Source organism: Aedes albopictus, chromosome 2 (genome assembly GCF_035046485.1).
Source record: "Aedes albopictus strain Foshan chromosome 2, AalbF5, whole genome shotgun sequence".
In the NCBI taxonomy this organism is placed as follows: Eukaryota; Metazoa; Arthropoda; class Insecta; order Diptera; family Culicidae; genus Aedes; species Aedes albopictus.
The window spans coordinates 152978724-153000491 of NC_085137.1; the positions used below are offsets into that span (position 1 = coordinate 152978724).

General features: G+C 39.3%; 1 protein-coding gene across 2 annotated transcripts in view; it reads right to left on the minus strand.

Moving 5' to 3' along the window:
- Positions 1 to 2812: 2812 nt before the first annotated feature.
- LOC109412650 (homeotic protein caudal) overlaps positions 2813 to 21768 on the minus strand; it is a 67615-nt gene continuing 48659 nt past the window's right edge. For both annotated transcript variants that reach the window (XM_062850619.1, XM_062850620.1), the window contains one exon: positions 2813 to 4798. In XM_062850619.1, coding sequence (XP_062706603.1) covers positions 4308 to 4798 — 491 coding nt within the window. In that variant the 3' untranslated portion in view covers positions 2813 to 4307. The remainder of the gene's footprint in view (positions 4799 to 21768) is intronic.

Below are 21768 nucleotides of genomic sequence, written 5' to 3' on the forward strand. Positions count from 1 at the left end.
GAATTAAACCAAATTTTGTTTGTATTAACTTATTATTTTTCTCCGTGATGCTTCATTGTTCCTGAAAAGCAGCTCTTTCAGTCGTTAAAATGCGTATTTCGTCAAAATGCAAAAAACTCACGAAGCTTCGCGAATCACATGCGAGTGTTTGCCAGTTTCGTTTACTCACGAATAAAGAAGTGCGAGTATTCTCGGGCCCCTGTTGTTCACGAGTATGTTTGTTTTGGTTTGTGTCTGCTCAGCTGCAATCTTCATCATTTTCCATCCCTGGTTACAGTGAATCAGTGTAGAGATTTCAAAAGAAAATATTGAAAAATCAGTCGAAAATGTTGATCAATAGCGTTAGGGTGGCCCGAGGAATTTGTGGATTTTGTTAGTTAGGTATATAGTAGAGTGGTTCAAAAAATCGTTTTTGGTAAGTGTATATGACACATTTCAGGCGTTACGATTTGCAAGAGAATCAAACGTTTGTAATCAAAAATGGTTATATTGTTGAATACATGCAAACGATCAGATTTGATTAGAACATTCAATTCATGCTCTATAAATGAAAATCCAAAAAAAATCAAGAAAAAAGCATAACGGACACAATTGCACAAAATATAAATTTTGATTTTGACGCCAAGAAATTTGCTACTTTCTCGAATTATCTTCATTTTGGTGCAAAGAATCGAAATCGACTGCAGGAGCACTGAAATATAGTTCAATGAAATACACAAACTAAAACATTAGGTTGTTTTTACCAATGAGGCAGTTAAATTAAACTGATATGTTGGTAGGAGAAATAACAACCAAAATTTTAGTTTGAAAATGATTCGAGCAAACCAAACTTGCAGTTTGTTTCATTTTGCTGCTTCCATTCCATCGCTTGTAGAGATTACCTCGGCATATCTGAGCGAAAAGTTGATAAACCTGCCAAGTGCAAAATGGAGTTTGATAAAAAGTTCCGTTCCAATGGTAAGATTAATATAATTTCGTAGTTTATGTGTACAATTGCATTAATTGCATATTTTTAAAATTATGTATTTTTTCTAGACTGGAGAGGCTAGTGGCACAAACTTCAAACAATAGGTTTAACACTGCCAACGACGGCAAAAAGTGCATCTTGGGTTCTCCCATATGCCCAGAACCAGACACAACGCCCGCAGCAGTCATTCAGGAGGAAATTTGATCTGCGTTGCCAAGTCTACTTCGATCTCCTGATATCCACATCATTCATGTGATTCTATAAGGTAAGGATGGCCTATCAGTTGGAAGGACAAGATCACCGTTTCATCTTAGGCTGGGTGTCGCCAAAAAAATCAACATCCCATAAACCAAAAAGGATATTTCGCTTGAACAACGAAACGACAAAAGTGAAGGTATACTTTTTAATGCTTACATCAAATTAAACCATGTATTATTAAATCAAACTGACTTTGTAAATCGGCAAAATAAAACATCTTCCATCAAGTTAAAAGTTGTAGCGTTGTAGTAAATTAATAAAATAAAAACAGTAAATTATCCATTCCTGAAAAAAAAAACACGAAAACAATGCCGGTAATTTCAAACGGAAAGATTTGTTATTTCAACCAATTATTTAGTAAATTTCAAACGGCAAATTGGTTGAAAGAAACCACGACGATTGGTAAAAACAACTAACGAGAACGTTTGTTACCACAGCTGTCAAAATAAAACAACCACCATAATGGTAATTTCAAACGGATGTTTGTAGTATTTAACGACCATATGACCGACGGAATAACCACCGATATTAGTTGTTTTCAACTACCATCGGTAGTAAAATCAAACTAATCTTTCGTTTGTGCTAAAATCAACATGAAATTCCGGTTGAATTAAACCAAATTTTGTTTGTATTAACTTATTATTTTTCTCCGTGATGCTTCATTGTTCCTGAAAAGCAGCTCTTTCAGTCGTTAAAATGCGTATTTCGTCAAAATGCAAAAAACTCACGAAGCTTCGCGAATCACATGCGAGTGTTTGCCAGTTTCGTTTACTCACGAATAAAGAAGTGCGAGTATTCTCGGGCCCCTGTTGTTCACGAGTATGTTTGTTTTGGTTTGTGTCTGCTCAGCTGCAATCTTCATCATTTTCCATCCCTGGTTACAGTGAATCAGTGTAGAGATTTCAAAAGAAAATATTGAAAAATCAGTCGAAAATGTTGATCAATAGCGTTAGGGTGGCCCGAGGAATTTGTGGATTTTGTTAGTTAGGTATATAGTAGAGTGGTTCAAAAAATCGTTTTTGGTAAGTGTATATGACACATTTCACGCGTTACGATTTGCAAGAGAATCAAACGTTTGTAATCAAAAATGGTTATATTGTTGAATACATGCAAACGATCAGATTTGATTAGAACATTCAATTCATGCTCTATAAATGAAAATCCAAAAAAAAATCAAGAAAAAAGCATAACGGACACAATTGCACAAAATATAAATTTTGATTTTGACGCCAAGAAATTTGCTACTTTCTCGAATTATCTTCATTTTGGTGCAAAGAATCGAAATCGACTGCAGGAGCACTGAAATATAGTTCAATGAAATTCAAAAATCGCGGTGTAGAAGTGCGTGTGGAAGGAACCTAAAACGCGTCCTTCGTGTCATGGAATTTGTCGTTTGTCGGCGCATTGATGTTGAAGCTGTAGCCAAACGGGTTTCCACCTTATTATAAGATCACTTTCACCATTGTTTCCATATCTGCCTTACCACCGCGCATCTACAGTAGATGTTCCAAAAATGAGGAAAAAGTGAATATTTTCAGGATTTCGGAAAAGATAATTCATTACATCTATAAAAATTAAACATCATCATCTGTTAAGCATTATTCCTTTATTTCAGTGTCACTTACAATAATTAAGTGTTCTTTTTTTCTGCTAGATAAACAAAACTTCGAATACAATCTAAATAATATGCTAAGAATTAAATTACCGACAAGTTCGACTGCATGGGTTTCTGAGCACATTTCAAATGATAAAAAAAAAAACATTTCTTATTGTAGCGTAATCTCGATTTAGCACTTTATTGTTTGTTCAAACATATCCTGCACCTGCTAATAATCGTGGGAACCTCCCCGCAGATTGTTACCCAAAATGAAAGCAAAACAACAACAGAAGCACAAAGACGGGTCTGTGTGTAGTAAGGCGTCCTTTCGATCTCGACCTCGCCAGATCCGAGATCAAGCAAAATAATTAGCACCATCTTCTCGGAGGCGCGCACCGCGAAGCATGGGTAACTCCTTTAATGCACTCTCCTCAGGCACGCAGATTCAGCGAAATCGAAAAGTTCAAGGAAAAATAAGATAATACTGATTCAAGGGGGGTGGTGGAACAAGCGAACATTATTTACAGAATAGCTCTGGGTAGAGGTCTTGCGTATGTGATGTCTTTGTTTTCAGTTTATTTTTTTGTCCTTTTTATTAAATCTGTGTTGCTGGTTCTTATAGTTATCATTTGTTGTTCAATGCTTTGCAGGCATTAAATCTAGTTAAGTAGCGCAGTGTAAAGCTAGCATTAGCTGTAGTATTTTTACATAAATTTTACTCTCGTTTCTATGCAAAGATACACACTATCTTCTCATCGTACTTATTAGCTAAACTCGTTGTATTTGTGGGAAAATTAACAATTCTTATTTGCTACAATTAGGTTTATTAAAAGTATATATCATTTTTACATTGCACTTAGTTGATTTCATATTTTGCCCACTCGCATGAGGGCTACCAAAATATTAATACACTGTCCGGTTGCTACAATTTGGTTCGGATTCAATCTCGAAGTTTGACTGACCCTAAAATTCACTACAACGAATGCACGCGGTTTGTTGGTGAGGAGGGGAGGTGTTTAAGGAATTCGAGGCACAGAAACGCAATTTGGAACGGGGCGTGTTTTTGCTCATAAATTATTCATAAAAAGCATTCGGTGCCTCCTTTTCTGTGGGGGTTTGAAATAAAATATTCAGTCTGTTTCGTGACTGGAATTTTCCTACTGTTCAGTGTGACATGACGGTTGTGTGTTTTTGACTCTAATAAGGCATTTTCATCCACTTGCGTGACCCATCAAATTCTGCGACTTTAAAAATGAAAAGTATTTGCATGGTGATACTGTATTTCTGCGCCTTTATTGAATCCATCCGTTGCAAAGAAAATCGTTTTACCCGTCGGTTCTAGCTACAATTTGGCGACCCATTTTATTTCCCACCAAATAACTAATGGTAAAGCCCATGCTACATGATCGATAATTTACGAGACGTTCTAATCGCTAGAATCTACATCATAAACCGTAAAGAAATAAGTTACTCCAAAGAACCACATCACATTATGCTTAACGAACCCGGTGGAACCTGCGGGCCGGGGCCCTGATTCAGATGCTGAGACGAGGGCACCCCGAGATGTGGGTGCAGCGAGTGGTGTGCATGGTGCAGCCCCATCGAGCTCATTCCCATGCTCATGGCGCTCATCTGGTGCAGGTGCGACAGATGCAGCGACGGTTCGAGTTTCGGCTTGGTGTCCACCAGCAGGCTGGACATGGACTGGGCACCGTTGTGTTGCGAGTGGGCCACCACCAGCGATTGGCCGTTCAGCGACACCGGTCCGTTTTCGGCCTTCTTCTTCTGTTTGCGGTCCTTGGCGCGACGGTTTTGGAACCAGATCTTGACCTGCCGCTCGGACAGCTGTAACGATTGGGCCAGTTCGGACTTTCGCCGGATGGTGATGTATCGCGTGTAGTGGAATTCTTTCTCCAGCTCGAGTCGCTGCTGGTCCGTGTACACGACCCGGTACTTGTCCTTGGTGCGGGTTTTCCCTGTTAAAGAAGAGGAGATGGAGTGGACGTTGAGTTATAGGCTTGACTTGTATATGGAAGAAAACGTATTTGATGTTAAATAGGGTATTGGTTCCCTTATTAAGCATGTGGCTCCCATTTTCATCCTACGAAAAACAAAGGATTGAAGCACTGTTTGTTTTGTTTCTTATTTTTGTATTTTTTGTTAGAAGTGAGCACCCATGAAAACACAAAGAACGGAATCAATCGGTGCCGTAATCGCTTGTTTTCGAATAGGATGAATATGGGAGCGTGAGATTACTGATGGCACTTATACATAAGCATTGATACTTAGAAAGCAGGAAATTCAACAAACCACAAGCTTTGTATGTAAATGGAGTTTTTTCAGGGAGAAGCAGTGCTAACATTTGATCGCACAAACGCCGATTCTCATACAAATTTACCAACTTCAACACGATCAACACGATAAGATGCAGCCATGCTTCTTTAACACAACAAGTCTCATTAAAACAGGTGAATGGACATTTTTGTTTAATTTACGTTTTATTTTGTACAAAATAAAACGGCTTCGTAGTTCACAAATACAGAGTCCCATATTTTTTCTCTTATGGTCATAGTTGCTACTAGCAATGGTGAGGACAGGAACCTTATTTGTTTCAATTTAAAACCATTACTAGTTAAAATAAGACGATATGCCCATGGAATGACGTGCGTGCCAGCTGAAGTGTACTTACGAAACATAAGCGATCAGCAGAGAAGGATAAAGGACAGTTAATTCCAAAACATATGCTGTATTTGATCAGTGTTAGTTGGCCTTTCAATAAATAAATTTACTTTGAAAATCCATATTACAGATGTGAAATGAATTCAATTTGATTTTGTATGAGAACTTATTGGACACGGTGTAGTTGCCACTGCCCGTTTAGGCCACCAGCGCTGGTGGCGATATTCTTGCCACTGCCCGTTTATTATTTTTTTCTATTTATTTATTTATTTATTTATTTATTATATAATTAACTCGCACCGTAAGATTTTCATCTTTTAATTGCTACAAAGTATAGAATACTGGAACGCGTCATAGCAAGAATCAGATTAACAATTATTAACTCAAATTTAGGGTTTAGGGTACTTTTTTTTCTTTTGACTTCGACAAAAAGCCGGAAAAGAGATTTTAGAGTGGATTGGGAGTAAACTGTGAATATAAAACTGTGTAGCTCAGCTCATGTCAACCCAGAATTTGATTATTTCTTAAAATCACAGATAAAGAGACGAAATTCTTCAAATATTTTTCAATTCAAATCATAGTAATTGAAATATGTTCCCCCAATGCCAACGGCACTGAGTTTGGTCAACTATGAACTAGATGGCGTTAGGGAACAAGCGTCTAGCTCGAACAAAAACGATTTTTTAATCTGTATTAACGAGATTTTAAGCCCTAGGCTAGTTCATCTCGGGACCCACACTTTACTTCCCTTCCGAAGGAAGAACTCGCATTTTGCGAGTTTATCGAGAGTGGGATTCGATCCTAGGTCCTCGGCGTGATAGTCAAGTGTTCTAACCATCACACCAGGTCCGCTCCACACAAAAACGATGCGAGCGCCACGGAGAGGCAGTTATATAACAATCATTTTATTAAGTGAGCGTTTGGTGAACGGCTACGCGGTCTTATATGCTTTAAAAACGAGTTTTATTGTTCACCCGACGTTTCGACACGGGGATAGTGTCTTCCTCAGGGAGAAATCAATATTAACGTTTGTGATCAGTATTTTGTCTACCTCTAACTGTCACTTTTTGTGTCATTTATTCGGTGTAATCGAAACAGTTCAACAGTTCTGCCAAAAACCGACGGGTGACAATAAAACCTTTTGAAAGCCTATTAGAATTGTCGATTCCGGGTGTCTACTACCTGGTAAACCGGGAATCCTCAGGAAATTTCATGCAACAGGTAAAAAACCTAGAATGCTCAGCGAATAGCTTGAATATTCAGAGAAATTTTTCACCGACAAAAACATATGTCGTATGAATAAAAAGTAGCGAACATTACTTATTGTAGATCAAAACCAAATATTTTTCCCGTAATGCCTGGGGTTATTATGGTCCCGTGAAGACGCTGAAGATTGCACCATGATAATACAAAAAGTAAGTCGAATCAAGAAGGAATATGGATAGCTGAGCTGGAGGCACAAGACGAGGGTTTCTAGATCTAGCAGATGTTTCCGGCAAGCAGACGATTCGTAGAAGATGCAGTAAATTCCATGTGGACACGGATTAAACTGGAAGTAATAGTCCATCTAGACAATCTTTTAAAAGGATTTTTCCAAAAATTCTTTCACAGTTTCTTTCTGCAACTTCTTTAAAAAAATCTCTTGCTATGACTTTCAGAATTTCGCACAAGATTCTTTCCGTATTTTTTCATAACATTCTTCTTGGTATTTCTTTATTTAGATACTCCTGGAATTCTTCCGGATTCCTACCGGCATCTTTAGTTAATTAACTCCGGAATTCTTTCTTGAGAATCTCCCAGGATTCTTTAATTCCGACGGATTTCTCTTAGATTTTTAAGAGAATCCTACAGAATTTCTTTCCAAAATTTCTTCCTTAGTTTTTCCGGTGTTGTTTCCAGAGACCCTCGTAGAATTTACTTTAGGATTTATCCCAAAAACTCCACTCTGTCAGAATTCTCTCAGAAGCTGTTGCGGAAGTTCTCCTAGAGATTCTCTCGAGATTTATCTTGAAAACTTTTCGCGATTCCTTCTGGTGTGCTGCCATTCTACGCCCAATTGTCCCATGTTATATGGGAATCCCAATAGTTCATTACAATATAATACAACATGGGACAATTGGGCGTAGAACGGCGGATTTCTCCCAGAATTTCTGCAGGAGTTATTCCTGAGATTTGCCCTAGAGCCTCTCTAGGGATTTCTCAATGTTTTTTGAGTTTTTTTTGCAGAAATATGTGCTTGGATTTGTTCCAAAATTTCTCCTGTAATTTCTTAAAAAAAAAATAATCTGGAATTTCCGTGAGCGTTTTTCAGAAATTCTTCCCAGCATTTTCAGTCGGTATTTTCCTTATGGTTCTCGCAGGATTTATTTTGAAGTTTCACTTAAGATTTCTCGTGCAGTTTTCCCTGTTCTCTTAGAAGATTGCTGGAGTTTTTGTGGATTTTCTCCTAATATTCTCTCCGAATTGCCTTTTTAGATATTGCTGCTATTTCTCATGGAACTCTTCTCGTGGTTTCTTTCAGAGCTTTTTCCAGGTTTTTCCTCGTAGTTGTATACAGGATTTTTGTAATGATCTTCCTGTGATTAGTTTTTTTAGATTTCTTCGGGATTATATCCAGAACCCTTCCCGGAATCCCTATTGGAAATTGTCCTAAGGTTCTGGGTACTCCTTCTAGGATTTCTTGAAAAGTTGCTCTGAAGTTCTTTTTCTTGGATTTTATTTTTCAAATTATCTCCTGGGATAATTTACGATATATCCTGTAAGAGAAATCGGAGAAATATCGGAAGGAATTCAGGAGAAATCATGCGAGAAACCCCGCAAAACCTGTTGGAGAAACCTAGAAAGGAACTTCGGCAGAAATTCTTGGAAAAGCTGGGATATCTTCGAATAAGTGTAATCAGTTTTGTACCCTTTAATTCCGCCCCGTATTTCGACTACAACAGTGTCAGTTATCCACTGGGATATCTTATGAAAAAGTTTTTTTTTTTTTTTTAAATATTATGGAAATTCAAGAAGGAACTCTGAAAACTGCTGAGTGCAATCTCGGGAGGAACTACGAGTGAAATTCTGTGAGGAACATTGAAAACCTCTCTGGAAGGCCTACAAGAACTTCGGTTACAATCTCTCAAACATCCCGAGAGAAACTGTTGGTAAGCTATTCCAGAAAACCAGTAAGCGAAGCAGCTAAAATAACTTTGAATAAATTTAGGAAGGATCTCTATGAGGAATCCAGCGAAGAAATCCCGGGAGCAACTCTCAGAAAGGTGCCGGGGCCCGTGGCGCAGTGGCTACACGTTCGCTTCATAAGCGGATGGTCATGGGTTCGATCCCAGCCCCGGCACTTCGTCAGTTGCTCTTCCCCCCCGAGAGCGGCTGGCACATGACCCTCTTCTGATAATTGGATATCGGCGAACGGCAACCCATAATGGACGACCCCCAATCGGACTGGAAAAGGAACAACAGCCACTCATCATTTCATCATCGTGCTCATCATTCTACCAAGGACAAGGTAGAAAAGTGAAAGCAGCACAAAGGCAAACCAGTTCGATATAGTAGAATAAGAATATAATAGACTACATTTAGGCGCTGTACAAAGTGTAAGTGCAGCCGCCAATTGGAATCGCTCACGTAGTGCCCTAGTGGACAAAAGAGCTGTAAAATAGGTTAAGTGGCTAGGAAAAAAAACCTAACATCCCTAACCCTGTTAAACCCTAATTAAACCCTAACCAAACCGACCTAACCTAACATCTGTATGCATTCCAGAAGAAACCTTTGGAGTCTCAGAAGAAAGAAACCACTAGGCGAATAATAAAAACGTTTCTCAACGTATTGCAACAGATAACCTAGCAGAATTGGTCAGAATTACCTAAAGAATTCGCAGAAATATTATTGGAGAAATCCCAAAAAGTACTTAATGAGATATCCTTAAAATAGTTCAGGAGAAATTTCAATAGATTACATAGAAGAATCCTATAGAAATACGTTAAAAACTCTAAAAGAAACTGCTTGAGGATACCCCACAACAACACTTTTTAATGAACTCTGAGAAATAATTAAACGGAATCCTACGAAATGTTACTCCCGAAACATACTTGGAGGAATTTCAGAAGGAACTTCTTGAGTAATCCCGAAAGAACTTCTGGAGCAGTCCCTAAAGATTTCCATAAAAGAATCCCACTAGATTGCATGATGGTGTCTCAGAAAAACTCTTACAGGAATTTCAATAGCAATTACCGAATATACTCCTGATGGACTTCCGAGAAGATTCTCTGTGATGAACTGCTGCAGAACCTTTGGAATGAATTTCTGGAGGAATTTCCGAGCAAATGTGGAGCCGTCAGGATTCATTCCCAGTTCAGTCGGGAAATTTACTTGACTTTTTGAACATACAGCGTCTCATTGTGCTTGTCAGACTATGTGTAAATTCATAGCATGTCAAGCAAACAAAGCCCTTCCATCAAAAGCTGTGCAGTAAGTTGAAGAGTTGCAGGTCAAATTTTAAATACCTGGAAGCAAAAAATTAAGAAGTTACTTTGACTGGCGCATGATCGTTTGTCATAGAACTTGTTGAAAAGTACGGTAATGATGTCTCTGTTCTTTATCCAGCAGACACTAACTTATATTTATCGTCAAAGTTCTCGCAGTACCAAAGGAGTGTGATTTCAGCTACTTTGATCGGCTATGCAGTATTGGGGAATCAAAATGACTGTTTTAGATTTCAACCGACGTTTCGACTCTGTTTCAAGTCTTTTTCAAAGTGAAAATTCTGATTATTCGTTTTTTTTTAAGATTGGACAGTCGTTTTGATTCTCCAAGACTGCAGCGTCGATAAAAGTAGCTTATCGACAAATATTTATCAATAAGTGAGTATCCATTTAATGACAATTTGACAGAGAATACTTGAAAATGCTTTATCAGTGTTGTACGACTGAATTCTTATTCAAATAAGAGATCTTCATATTGGTTCTACCGTAATGGTATTTTTATGTGTCAAAAAAGACTCCAACAAAAAACAAAACCAACTTTTTGACGAGTAATACACCGTATCAAAGTTTTTCCAACACCCTTCAAACATCCTTGTGGAATCCGATACCCGAAAAAAAAAACACCGTCGCCCAATCAGCCAAAACGACCCGACCACCTTCCATCGCAAAAGTCATAAATCTTTCGCAACCGCAGATTTCTGGTTATTGTTGTTGTTGTTATGTGGCTACCATGCTGTCCAACAACAATTCACCTTCCTTCACCAGTAGTGACGGGCTGGTTGCGGTATGTTACGTAACTTTTAATAAAGTTTGCAACGTTTATTTGCTCATGGCTTTTGCCCGCACAAGGATGTCGGGTCACGCCTGATCAAATGTCCTTGTAGGATAATCGGTTTAAAGCAACAGGCGTACTTTGTCCACGGACTTTACTTTGTCGGTCGGTGTTAAGCCAGATGGGAATAAGTAACAACATACAATAGGATGAATTGTTGATTTCCATAACACTTAATATCCTCAGAAATTCATATTATTAGAATATATTTTCTGAAGCTAGGGCAATAACACATAGTTCGATCTGATTTAACACCGATCTTATAATCTCAGCAAAGTCAAAGGAAGTCACCCAATTTTGTCTGTTTTGCTGGATTTACCTACCAGAAAGATAACAAGGTCACCGCCACAGGAGCCCGAGGAATGGTTAGCATCGGTTCAATAGAGAAGAGAAAAAGCTCTTCTCAGGACATGCTCAGAGGAGTGGAAAGCCAAATCTCAGAACAATCAACGATGAATATTTATTAAGTGACAAAAAGGAACGCTCCGAGGGGAAGATTGCTCTCTTCCTGCTGTCACCACGGCGGAGCGGCGCGGCGGTGCCATATGATAAACGGACCCTAGGGACACACTGCTGTGTCACCAGTCATCACACCGGAGAGCAACTACGGTGTGGAACGAAATTTGAACTTCATTATGACATGTGGTTGCTACTTACATCAGCAACACGGGAGGTTGTGGTGGTGGCGGTGGTGATAACAAGGGTTGTTGTTAGGTGAAATGGGATAAGATGGATACAAATTGCTACAACCTGTCGAGTTGGTTTGAATAAATGTGACAGTTATTCTTCGGGTTGATGTTTCTATTAAGGTGAAAGTGAAAAAAATGAATGAATGAATGAATGGAGTCGGGTCGTCTGCCGCACATTTGTGTGTTTGTTGAACCTCGCTTGCTCTCTCTTGACAGAAGGTAGAGTAATATGGTCAAAATAAAAATCAATACCTTTATTATATTGATATTATCATAAAAGTATTAATCCCTTTATTGCGGGTAGATTACGGCAAATTATTTATGATGCGCACTTTCGCACGAACAGTCGCGTCATGAATAATGCTTTGGAGGTGGTAGGGTGAAATGCGTCCTGCCATTCCAAAACCAGTTATAGTAAGGTTATTTCAGAACAACATGCCGCATACCTATGAAACCTTATCTGAAGGCTGTATTGCTAGCAACTATTTCCAGGATGGCACTGATGTTTTTAATACATCTCTACGAAGCATTTTAATTACTCTGCCAAGTTTTATTCAAAGATACATTTGTATAAAAATGCCACTTGTTTGGGTGGTATCCGAGCCCACGACTCCGTATCGGTAGTACGGCGCTTTGCCCAACTAATCTACTAAGAACATGATCGGTGACAAACTCTGTGCCAGTCTAGCTTCAATATCAACATTTTGAACAATAATAAAAAATAATTGTGTTTTAACGCTTCTAGCGCCACCTTACGGCGCAAAACTGAAACTATGTAATTTCTACATATATTTCCCCCGTGTTTTTTGTAGATAACAAGCCTTTTCAGTCCTCCATCTATACTAAAAAAATCAATGTTTTGATGTTTAATGCTCTAGTAATGTTGTCTGCATAGAAATGCATTTTCCAAATTTGTGAAATATTTTTCGATTGGCGTTTATGACAATGATGTCGCTGGAGCTCCTTATACAAAACATATTCCAGTTTTATCTAAAATATCACAGTTGTTGGCCAAAACATAAATAGTGACACAAAAACGGACTTGCAGCGGTTCTCAGGATCGTTCAAAAAAGGTTGTCGACATTAGGACAATTTTTCTTCCTAAACCATTTGAGTATTCACAGTTGTTTATGAAAAATACATTAATTACATGTCAATTGTCGCATTACTTTTAAAACACGTTTGATGTGGACCGCATCATTTAGTGCAAAAATATCGCACTCATCCTCTAGATGTCTCATTAAAAAAGTTCAAATTCACACATGAAATGTGAAAACATCGGATATTGCATTTATACTCGCAGATACGGCTGCTCGTTTTCAAAACGCTGCATCTGAATGTTCTGAGTTTTTGCTTAGTCACCATGAATGCATGAGGAGCATCCGAAATGGGGAGGGGGTCATTTGGCATAACGATCATTTGGCGTAATGGACATCTGACGAAATAGAAATGCACCCTTTTTTTTTATGCCAAGTGTCAATTATGCCAGATGACCGTTATGCCAAACGACCTTATGCCAAATGACTCGATGCCAGATGACACAGACTTTCCGGAATGAACTCCAGTGGTCCACTGGCAGTGGACAACTGTCGTCAAATGAACGAGGTCTTCGTTCGAAATATTGCAGTCTTTACTCAATATGGGTTCAATAGTAAATTCGAAAATAAAAACAAAAACGAAAACAGAGTTTTTGAATTACAATACGCAAAGCTGATGTGCAGGGTGATCAATGTGCTGAGTTTTGACATTTCCATGTTAAAAACCCTTTTTACCCCTTAAGGCGAAACTGGAAGCATTTCCTCACTTTTTGGTTTTGGATTTTTAATTAAATAACGAAGCAGTATTTTCAAAATCGGTTTTCGTGCACATGTAGAGTATGGATCAAGGTATCTTCTGATTTTTTATGTAGTGGAAAATGTTTTTCGTTTTTGCAGAAACCATTTTTGAACGAAATTTTACAAAAAAATGGTTTTTGCAAAAATGGAAAACATTTTCCACCTCAAAAAAATTCAGAAGATACCTTGATCCATACTCTACATGTGCACGAAAACCGATTTTGAAAATATTGCTTCGTTATTTAATAAAAAATCAAAAACCGAAAAAATGAGAAAATGCTTCCAGTTTCGCCTTAAGAAGAGTTATAGTTTTTTTCAGTAAATAGACCATTGATTTGATATTCCAAGTGTTTGCAGAATATTTTCCCAAAATGATGTAAACTTCCATTTTATGTGATGCAATTTTCCATGACTTTGAGTGTTTACATGACATATAACACAAATTTACATGATCAATCATGTAAACCATCATAACACTAAATTTACATGGCTAAAATGTAGTTTGCATGACGTGTAAATCTCATTATTTTTATCTGTGTACCATGAGGGCCTTATAAGTTATTTCAAAACTATGTTTTATGGAGGCATCCTGCATGATGCATTTCACAAAAATGGGTGACACTTGATCCCTTTTGGAACCCAAGGTTCATTTTAAGGGGGAAAGATTTCAGATGTTTTCAAGCCACTATCATGCCAAGTTTATTTTTATGAATATAATTTTAAAATTGTAATATTTTTCCTTTTTTTAAGTATAACATATTTTGTAAATGGGGAGACTTGATCTAATGTCTGACTTTTTGGTCATAAGGACGAATGGACATTAGGTCGAATTAGCGTTAGGTTAACTGATCACTGAATTTCTGTTTTTGTTTCTTTTTTTTATTTCAATTTCATTGCTGCTGTTATGTATGGCATCTACATTCTGTCTAATAGAAGGATAATTCTTCATTATACTGTTATATCAATAGTTCAAGTTATATATACTGATATTTTACTGATGATTTATCCTGTTTTCAACATTCTCTCTAGACTCATTGTTGAAATAGTTTTTGGCGCTGAAACTGCTAATACTCAAATGATGAGTTTCTCTTATTTTAAACATAGGCTACTTTTCCTATTTTCACTGTTTCGCTAATTGTTGAAAATGGTAAAAACCATTAAACAATATTAGTATTGTAAAAGTTGAAGCTAATTATTGGCATGTCTAACCGTTCCGTTTTCACCCAAGAAACATTTTTTTGGCCGGGGAGCGGACCTGGTGTAATCACCTGACTATCAGGCCGAGGACCTGGGCTCGAACCAAGGATCGGTGTATTCGCCTCACTCCATTCATATTCACTCCTCTTTGCTGAAGCGAATCGAGAAAGATGCAGCAAACGGATAATCATGATCAAACATGCAATCCCATCACCAGCACAGTAAAACCGCTCAGCACTAAAATGTGTAAGCCCTACTCATAAGTGCATAATTTCCAGACCACACAAAAATGTGTTACAGTTACACATTCTCAAAAACAGCACTCGTCAAGATGCGAAATGTCGATATTTTTTTGTTTTTCAAGGTCACTAGTTATCCTCATGGTGAATATCATTTGGCACTTTTCAAAGGTAGTCCGTGACATTTACCTTAAATATTCAAAAAATGGCGGTTTCTCTGTGACTTTCTTGCACAGCTGATCTAGCCGCACAAGTTTTTCATATACCATATCCTCAGGTTCAGCTTCTGAAATGAGCTGTAGGTGGTTGAATTTAGGTATGACGAAATGAAATTTTCAGCACTGCCCACGACTCCGTATCGCTAGTCCGGCGCTTTAACCAACTGAGCCACAGAACAAGTTATGATTCTGCGGTTAAGGCGAAACTGGAAGCATTTCCTCACTCTTTAGGGTTTTGATTTTTTATTAAATAACGAAGCAATATTTTCAAAATCGGGTTTCGTACACATGTAGAGAATGGATCAAGGTATCTTTTGATTTTTTTGTGGTGGAAAATGTTTTCCATTTTTGCAGAAACCATTTTTTTGTGAAATTTTGTTCAAAAATGGTTTTTGAAAAAACGAAAAACATTTTCCACCACAAAAAAAAAATCAGAAGATAGGTACCTTGATCTATACTCTACATGTGTACGAAAACCGATTTTGAAAATATTGCATTGTTATTTAATAAAAAATCAAAAACCAAAAAGTGAGGAAATGCTTCCAGTTTCGCCTTAAAGCACCGGACTAGCGATATGGAGTCATGGGTTCGAATCCCACCAAAAAAAGTGGGAATTTTTCCACAAATTTATCTCTCTATTTGCCCATTAAACGTACTTTGCCTAAATAAAGTTTCAGAAGGGCGAACGACTAGGAGATTTAAAAGGGAGCCATGCGAAATTTCAGAGGGTTTTAGGGGGCTTCACAGGCTCTTAGATGAGCTTCACGAAGGTTTCAAGTGGCTTTCAGAGGCGTTTCAATGCGTTTCAGAACGTTTTAGAGCATTTCTGGAGGTGCGAAGTTCCAGAGACGTTTCAAGGCGTTTCAGGGTATTTCAGGAAGTTTCAGTTTGTGGGGCGGATTTGTTGTGATGGTTAAAGCACGTGACTATAACGCCGATGACCTGGGATTGAATTCCGCTCCCGTGAAACTCATACAATGTGAGTTGTTCGTTCGGAAGAGAAGTGTGAGTCCTAAGATGAGCTAGTCTCGGGTTAAGAAACTGATGACTAAAAAAATGAGGTTTCAATAGCTTTTTGAAACGTTGCAGAAGGTTTAAGAGCATTTCACAAGCCCTCAGGTGGGCCAGATGCGCTTCAAAGCGTTGTAGATCCGATGGCCTATACTCGAGGGAGTTCTTGGAAGTTTTCAAATCGACATTGAACTCACGAATTCACAGCACAAAGTTGCATGAGGTTGTGCAAACATCAATTTCATTCAAACACACAACAACAAACAAAGTTATGCTTATGCGTCCGATGATCCGATGAATTATGCTCAAGAAAGTTCTTAGGGAACCTTAAATAGTCCATATGGAACAGTTTGTCATACATTGAGAGGTTCTAAGTAGGTGTTCCAAACTGTCCTGACATTCAATCCTTTGGATCTGCAGAAGTATTTTTGTTCGTTTTAGCAACAAATGTGAACATTGCATAAACTGTATGAATACGTGAATTTCTTGAACCCTCGACGGTGATTCAGAGACATTATTAAATTTTGGCATGCTTCTAGGTCATCCCAGCTAATTTGGAAGTCAGACCTTTAGGTCCGTACTCGTGACAGTAGTCAGACTCGCTATTCAGAGTAACATTGCATAATCAACCTTGTTTACTGGACCTACTTGAAGGCTAATAAGGCTAATATTATGATATCACCTGAATTGTGTGGGGAGCGCAGACATGGAGGACCAAGGCAGTGGGTGAGATGACTACGTCAGTACAGCAGGGAGCAAAAACAAGCCAACAATGTTGAGGGATGTTAAGGATGCTATCCAGCAGCTCAAGAACAATAAGTCTGCTGGTAAGGATGGTATCGGAGCGGAACTCATCAAGATAGGGCCGCAAAAATTGGTACCGTAATCCGGGGTCAAATTGATCACTTCAAAACAACTTTTACGGATAACATCAGTGCCAATTCAAATATTGCCAAAAGAATTTCTGTAAAACCAGTACCCAGTGGATCTCCATGGCAACATGTTACAGAATTTTGTTCAACAAATTTAAACTTTAAGGTAAATAACTCCAAATATCAAAAAATTGGAAATGCCACTTTGGGACGAAATTGATCAGTGTACAATTAAGCATCGGTTGGAAAGGCAAATATCCTTCTCCGCTTAATTTTGCTCTTCTAAAAACGAATAACGCGTTTAAAATCTCACAACTAGTTAATTTCTGCATTAACATGTCTAAAGGGTGTAACTCGTTTTGTAAACAAACATTGTTGCTGTCGCTGTAGGGCTCATCTCGATCCACCCACGCATCTGGGGGCCGTTATCAGAAAGAGCGAAGATTGATCTTTCTGATAACGGCCCCCAGATGTGTGGGTGGATCGAGATAGACCCTACAGCGACAATAACAATGTTTGTTTACAAAACGAGTTAGACCCTTTAGACAAGTTAATGCAGATTTAATGCTTTAAATGCAAAATTAAATGTTGAAATTTCATCTTAAACGCCTAAAGGTAGGCAATTTCATTTGTAATAAGTGATTTCTATCACAATAATTGACTATTTCATCATAGAAAGAACTTATTTTTAATTTTCGTGCTCTGATTAGCTACAAAACTTCTCAACCAAGGCTCCACAAAAATGTTAAAACATAGAATTTACGGGAAGTCCTAGTAGGAATCGATTGTTTAGTAGCAATGATTTCAGCTAAATGAGAAGTACTTTGCAAATTCCTAAAAAAATAAAGCAAAACTGTTTTTTTTTTTTCTAAAAATCAAAAGTCTACACTCATCTCTAGGCTTCTACGAACCAGATGACGTAAAAAGTTGAAGATCATTACGGCGCTTAAGAGTTCCTAATATGGAATTACAATGCAGTACCCGAATGATCAATTTCACCCCGGTGATCAATTAGACCCCGGTTTACGGTACCTGCCTGCACCAGCTAATAGACCGAGTCTGGGATACCGAACAGCTACCGGAGAAGTGCAAGGGAGAGGTCGTATGCCCTATCTACAAGAAAGGTGTCAAGTTGGAGTGTGGGAACTTCCGAACGATCACTATTCTGAATGCTATGTGCTGAATGCACAGTGCTCTCCCAGATAATCTTCCGTTCGACACTGACATTATCGATTTCGTTTCATCGATCCTCTCTTTATGTTAGTACAGTATGTGTATCGAATTTCTCGAAGATTTTTTGGATGATAAACAAAGGAGACGACTACATCTTCCTAGAAAAACAAGAATAATAATATTTTTGCTTGTTTTGATCATGTTATTAGCGAAAGAAAGCGTTGACGAAGAGGAATCGATCAAGTCAGGTAGGCCCCAATGAAAAATCAGTATCTTCACCGTGCAACAAAACCTGTTCATTGACTTCAAGGCGACGTACGACAGTGTCGACCACACAGAACTATGGACCAGAACGGCTTCTCCGGGAAGCGCACTAGACTGATCAAAGTGGTGGATGGACGGTTAAAAAAACTACGTAAGGACGGCCTGAAAGGTGTTATGTGATAAGTCGGGAAGGTCGCAAAATCTGAAAGAATACGATGGGCAGGGCATGTTGCGAGAATATCGGACAACTACCCGACAAAGTTGGTGTTCGCAAGAGATCCGGATTGTACAAGAAGTTCTGGAGGACAGCGTGCAAAGTCAGCGGACCAGGTACAGAGCGAACTGGCGAATGTGGGACACGGTCGAAGATGGAGGACTGCAGCCACAAACCGAGTGCTGTGGCGAGGGATTGTTGATTCAGTTTAATTGTTATTGTAATGTAACTCTAAATAAATTAAATGCACTAGAGCATTGTATTTAATAATTCCGAGTGAATTTAGATTATTTTACTAAATATCATTGACAATCTAAGTTCTTATTATTGCATTATTTTATCAAAGTATTTTCATCAATACTTCGGCTGATAAATAATTTACAACTAGTACCTACCTATTGTTCTCGCAAGGATTAGTTATAATAAATTGTTTCTTCCAATCGGCGCCTTTAGTACCGAATCTCCCCTACCATAAGTGAATTTGAATGCATTCATCGCATACCACCGGACCCACACGAGGAAGCAAGCTGATACGAAACCCCCGGAGCCCAAGCCAGGTCCGACCATGCAACCAACCACCGCAACGGTATAGATAACGTATGCTCCATAATTAAGCCTATTGGTCTTATTCCGTTGTCAGTCGTGATCTGTCGACCGTCGGCGGTCTTTTTGAACGGCTTCAGCTGTGCGTCGCGTCGTCGTCCGGTAAAAGTAGGTAAACAAATTTTTCGGCTTTTAGGGACCGGCTAATACAGAGCCCCGCGCGCGGATCGTCGATATCTGGGAGAGTTTTGGGAGTTCGTTTGATGTTGGATTTCGATAAGTCGGCGGCTGGATGGAGGATGAAACGACACGTTCGTTGTCGTAGTCGTCGGTGCTTGCTAGCGGAATCTGGCTTGGGGTGGTATTACGTGGATCAGGCCGTTCGTTTGTCGGAAGGTATTTGCAGCGGTAATCCATTTGTCAATTGATACACTCAATCAGCGCAGTTGAAAAACGTTTGGCGGCACCTTTGGGGTGAATATCCCACAAGCATTTGTATCGGTAGCCAAGCCATGCTCAGTTGCACTCGCAGACCGGGTTAATCTTGGGGTAGATTTGTGTGATTCCGCATTCTGTCGGTAACCCGGATGTTTGTGCGTTTTCTGTATATAATGCTTCGTCACATATTTGTTTCCGCTGTGCACTTTTCAAGGAACAAATATTTTCGAATGCACAACCTATTTCAGATACAAATTGAAGAATGCCACCCAACGACCAAATCAGTACAACTTAAGTATGAGTTATGAAGTCATAATCAATATCAAAATTACACCGCAATTAGTAGGTACCAATTAGGATAATCCCTATGGTGCTCAGATTTTAATAACCCCACGAAATATCCACTTCCACACGTAGAAGCAAACGCGCGGTCCCACCCGTTCGCTGACTGACATCGCAAAGATCGTCCGCAGCATGATAATCCGTTATCACTGCGCGTTTCGAGCAAATAGAGGCCCTAATGTCGAAAGATAATGGCCCTGATATTCATGTCTTATCGCCAAGATGTCCGTTGAGCAAGAAAACCACCTCCGAGCCACGTCCCTCGACAATGATAAGATGATGATCATCACCATCATCATCATGAGACGGAACGTAATGGTGTGTTGTTTAGTCGTAAATTTTCGATGAACAATAAAAATCGGTTTCGATTTTATTGGATAATTAGAGGGCAATATTGTTTGTCTGAATGGCCACACAGCGCAATGGCGTAATTCAGTGGTTCCAATATATAGGAGAGGTTATGGGCCTATTGCACCTCATAAAGCGCGCGCGCATCCTCGTTAATTGATTGGCGTCGTAATTTTTCCTTGTCAGTGTCCGTCCACCAACCGACCCGACACAAGCAAGCACAACGCACCGGTTGATTTCGATGGGTGATTGGATATCGGATTTTGGAACGAAATTAATAACACATGAAACCCCCGAAGCTGAACCATGATAGGTGTTATCACGCGTTGTTCGGCGATACAATCGTCACCCAATGTACGTAAGCACATGCAGGGGAGATTGAGGAAAAACGCATCACCATTGGAGAAGGCACGGTTTTCATAATTTTTGTAGTAGTTTCCAGTACATTACTAAAACCAATGTTGAGTCACAGTACAAGCTTGTACATGATTAACCGCCCGTAGTTCCAGTCTCGTCAGATCAGCTACACTCACACAATGATTAGAATTTCAGGCAGGGTTTGAGAGGATTCAGGGCAGAATCCTGAGAGGATTCTGGGAAGAATCCTGAGAGGATTCTGGGAAGAATCCCGGGAGGATTCTGGGAAGAATCCTGGGAGGATTCTGGGAAGAATCCTGGGAGGATTCTGGGAAGAATCCTGAGAGGATTCTGGGAAGAATCCTGAGAGCATTCTGGGAAGAATCCTGAGAGCATTCTGGGAAGAATCCTGAGAGGATTCTGGGAAGAATCCTGAGAGGATACTGAGAAGAATCCTGAGAGAATTCTGAGAAGAATCTTGAGAGGATTCTGAGAAGAATCCTGAGAGGATTCTGAGAAGAATCCTGAGAGGATTCTGAGAAGAATCCTGAGAGGATTCTCAGAATAATCCTGAGAGGATTCTAAGAAAAACCCTGAGAGGATTCTGAGAAGAATCTTGAGAGGATTCTAAGAAGCATCCTGAGAGGATTCTGGGAAGCATCCTAAGAGGGTTCTGTGAAGAATCCTGAGAGGATTCTAAGAAGAATTCTGAGAGGATTCTGGGAAGAATCCTGAGAGGATTCTGGGAAGAATCCTGAGAGGATTCTGGGAAGAATCCTGAGAGGATTCTGGGAAGAATCCTGAGAGGATTCTGGGAAGAATCCTGAGCGGATTCTGGGAAGAATCCTGAGCGGATTCTGGGAAGAATCCTGAGCGGATTCTGGGAAGAATCCTGAGCGGATTCTGGGAAGAATCCTGAGCGGATTCTGGGAAGAATCCTGAGCGGATTCTGGGAAGAATCCTGAGAGGATTCTGGGAAGAATCCTGAGAGGATTCTGGGAAGAATCCTGAGAGGATTCTGGGAAGAATCCTGAGAGGATTCTGGGAAGAATCCTGAGAGGATTCTGGGAAGAATCCTGAGAGGATTCTGGGAAGAATCCTGAGAGGATTCTGGGAAGAATCCTGAGAGGATTCTGGGAAGAATCCTGAGAGGATTCTGGGAAGAATCCTGAGAGGATTCTGGGAAGAATCCTGAGAGGATTCTGGGAAGA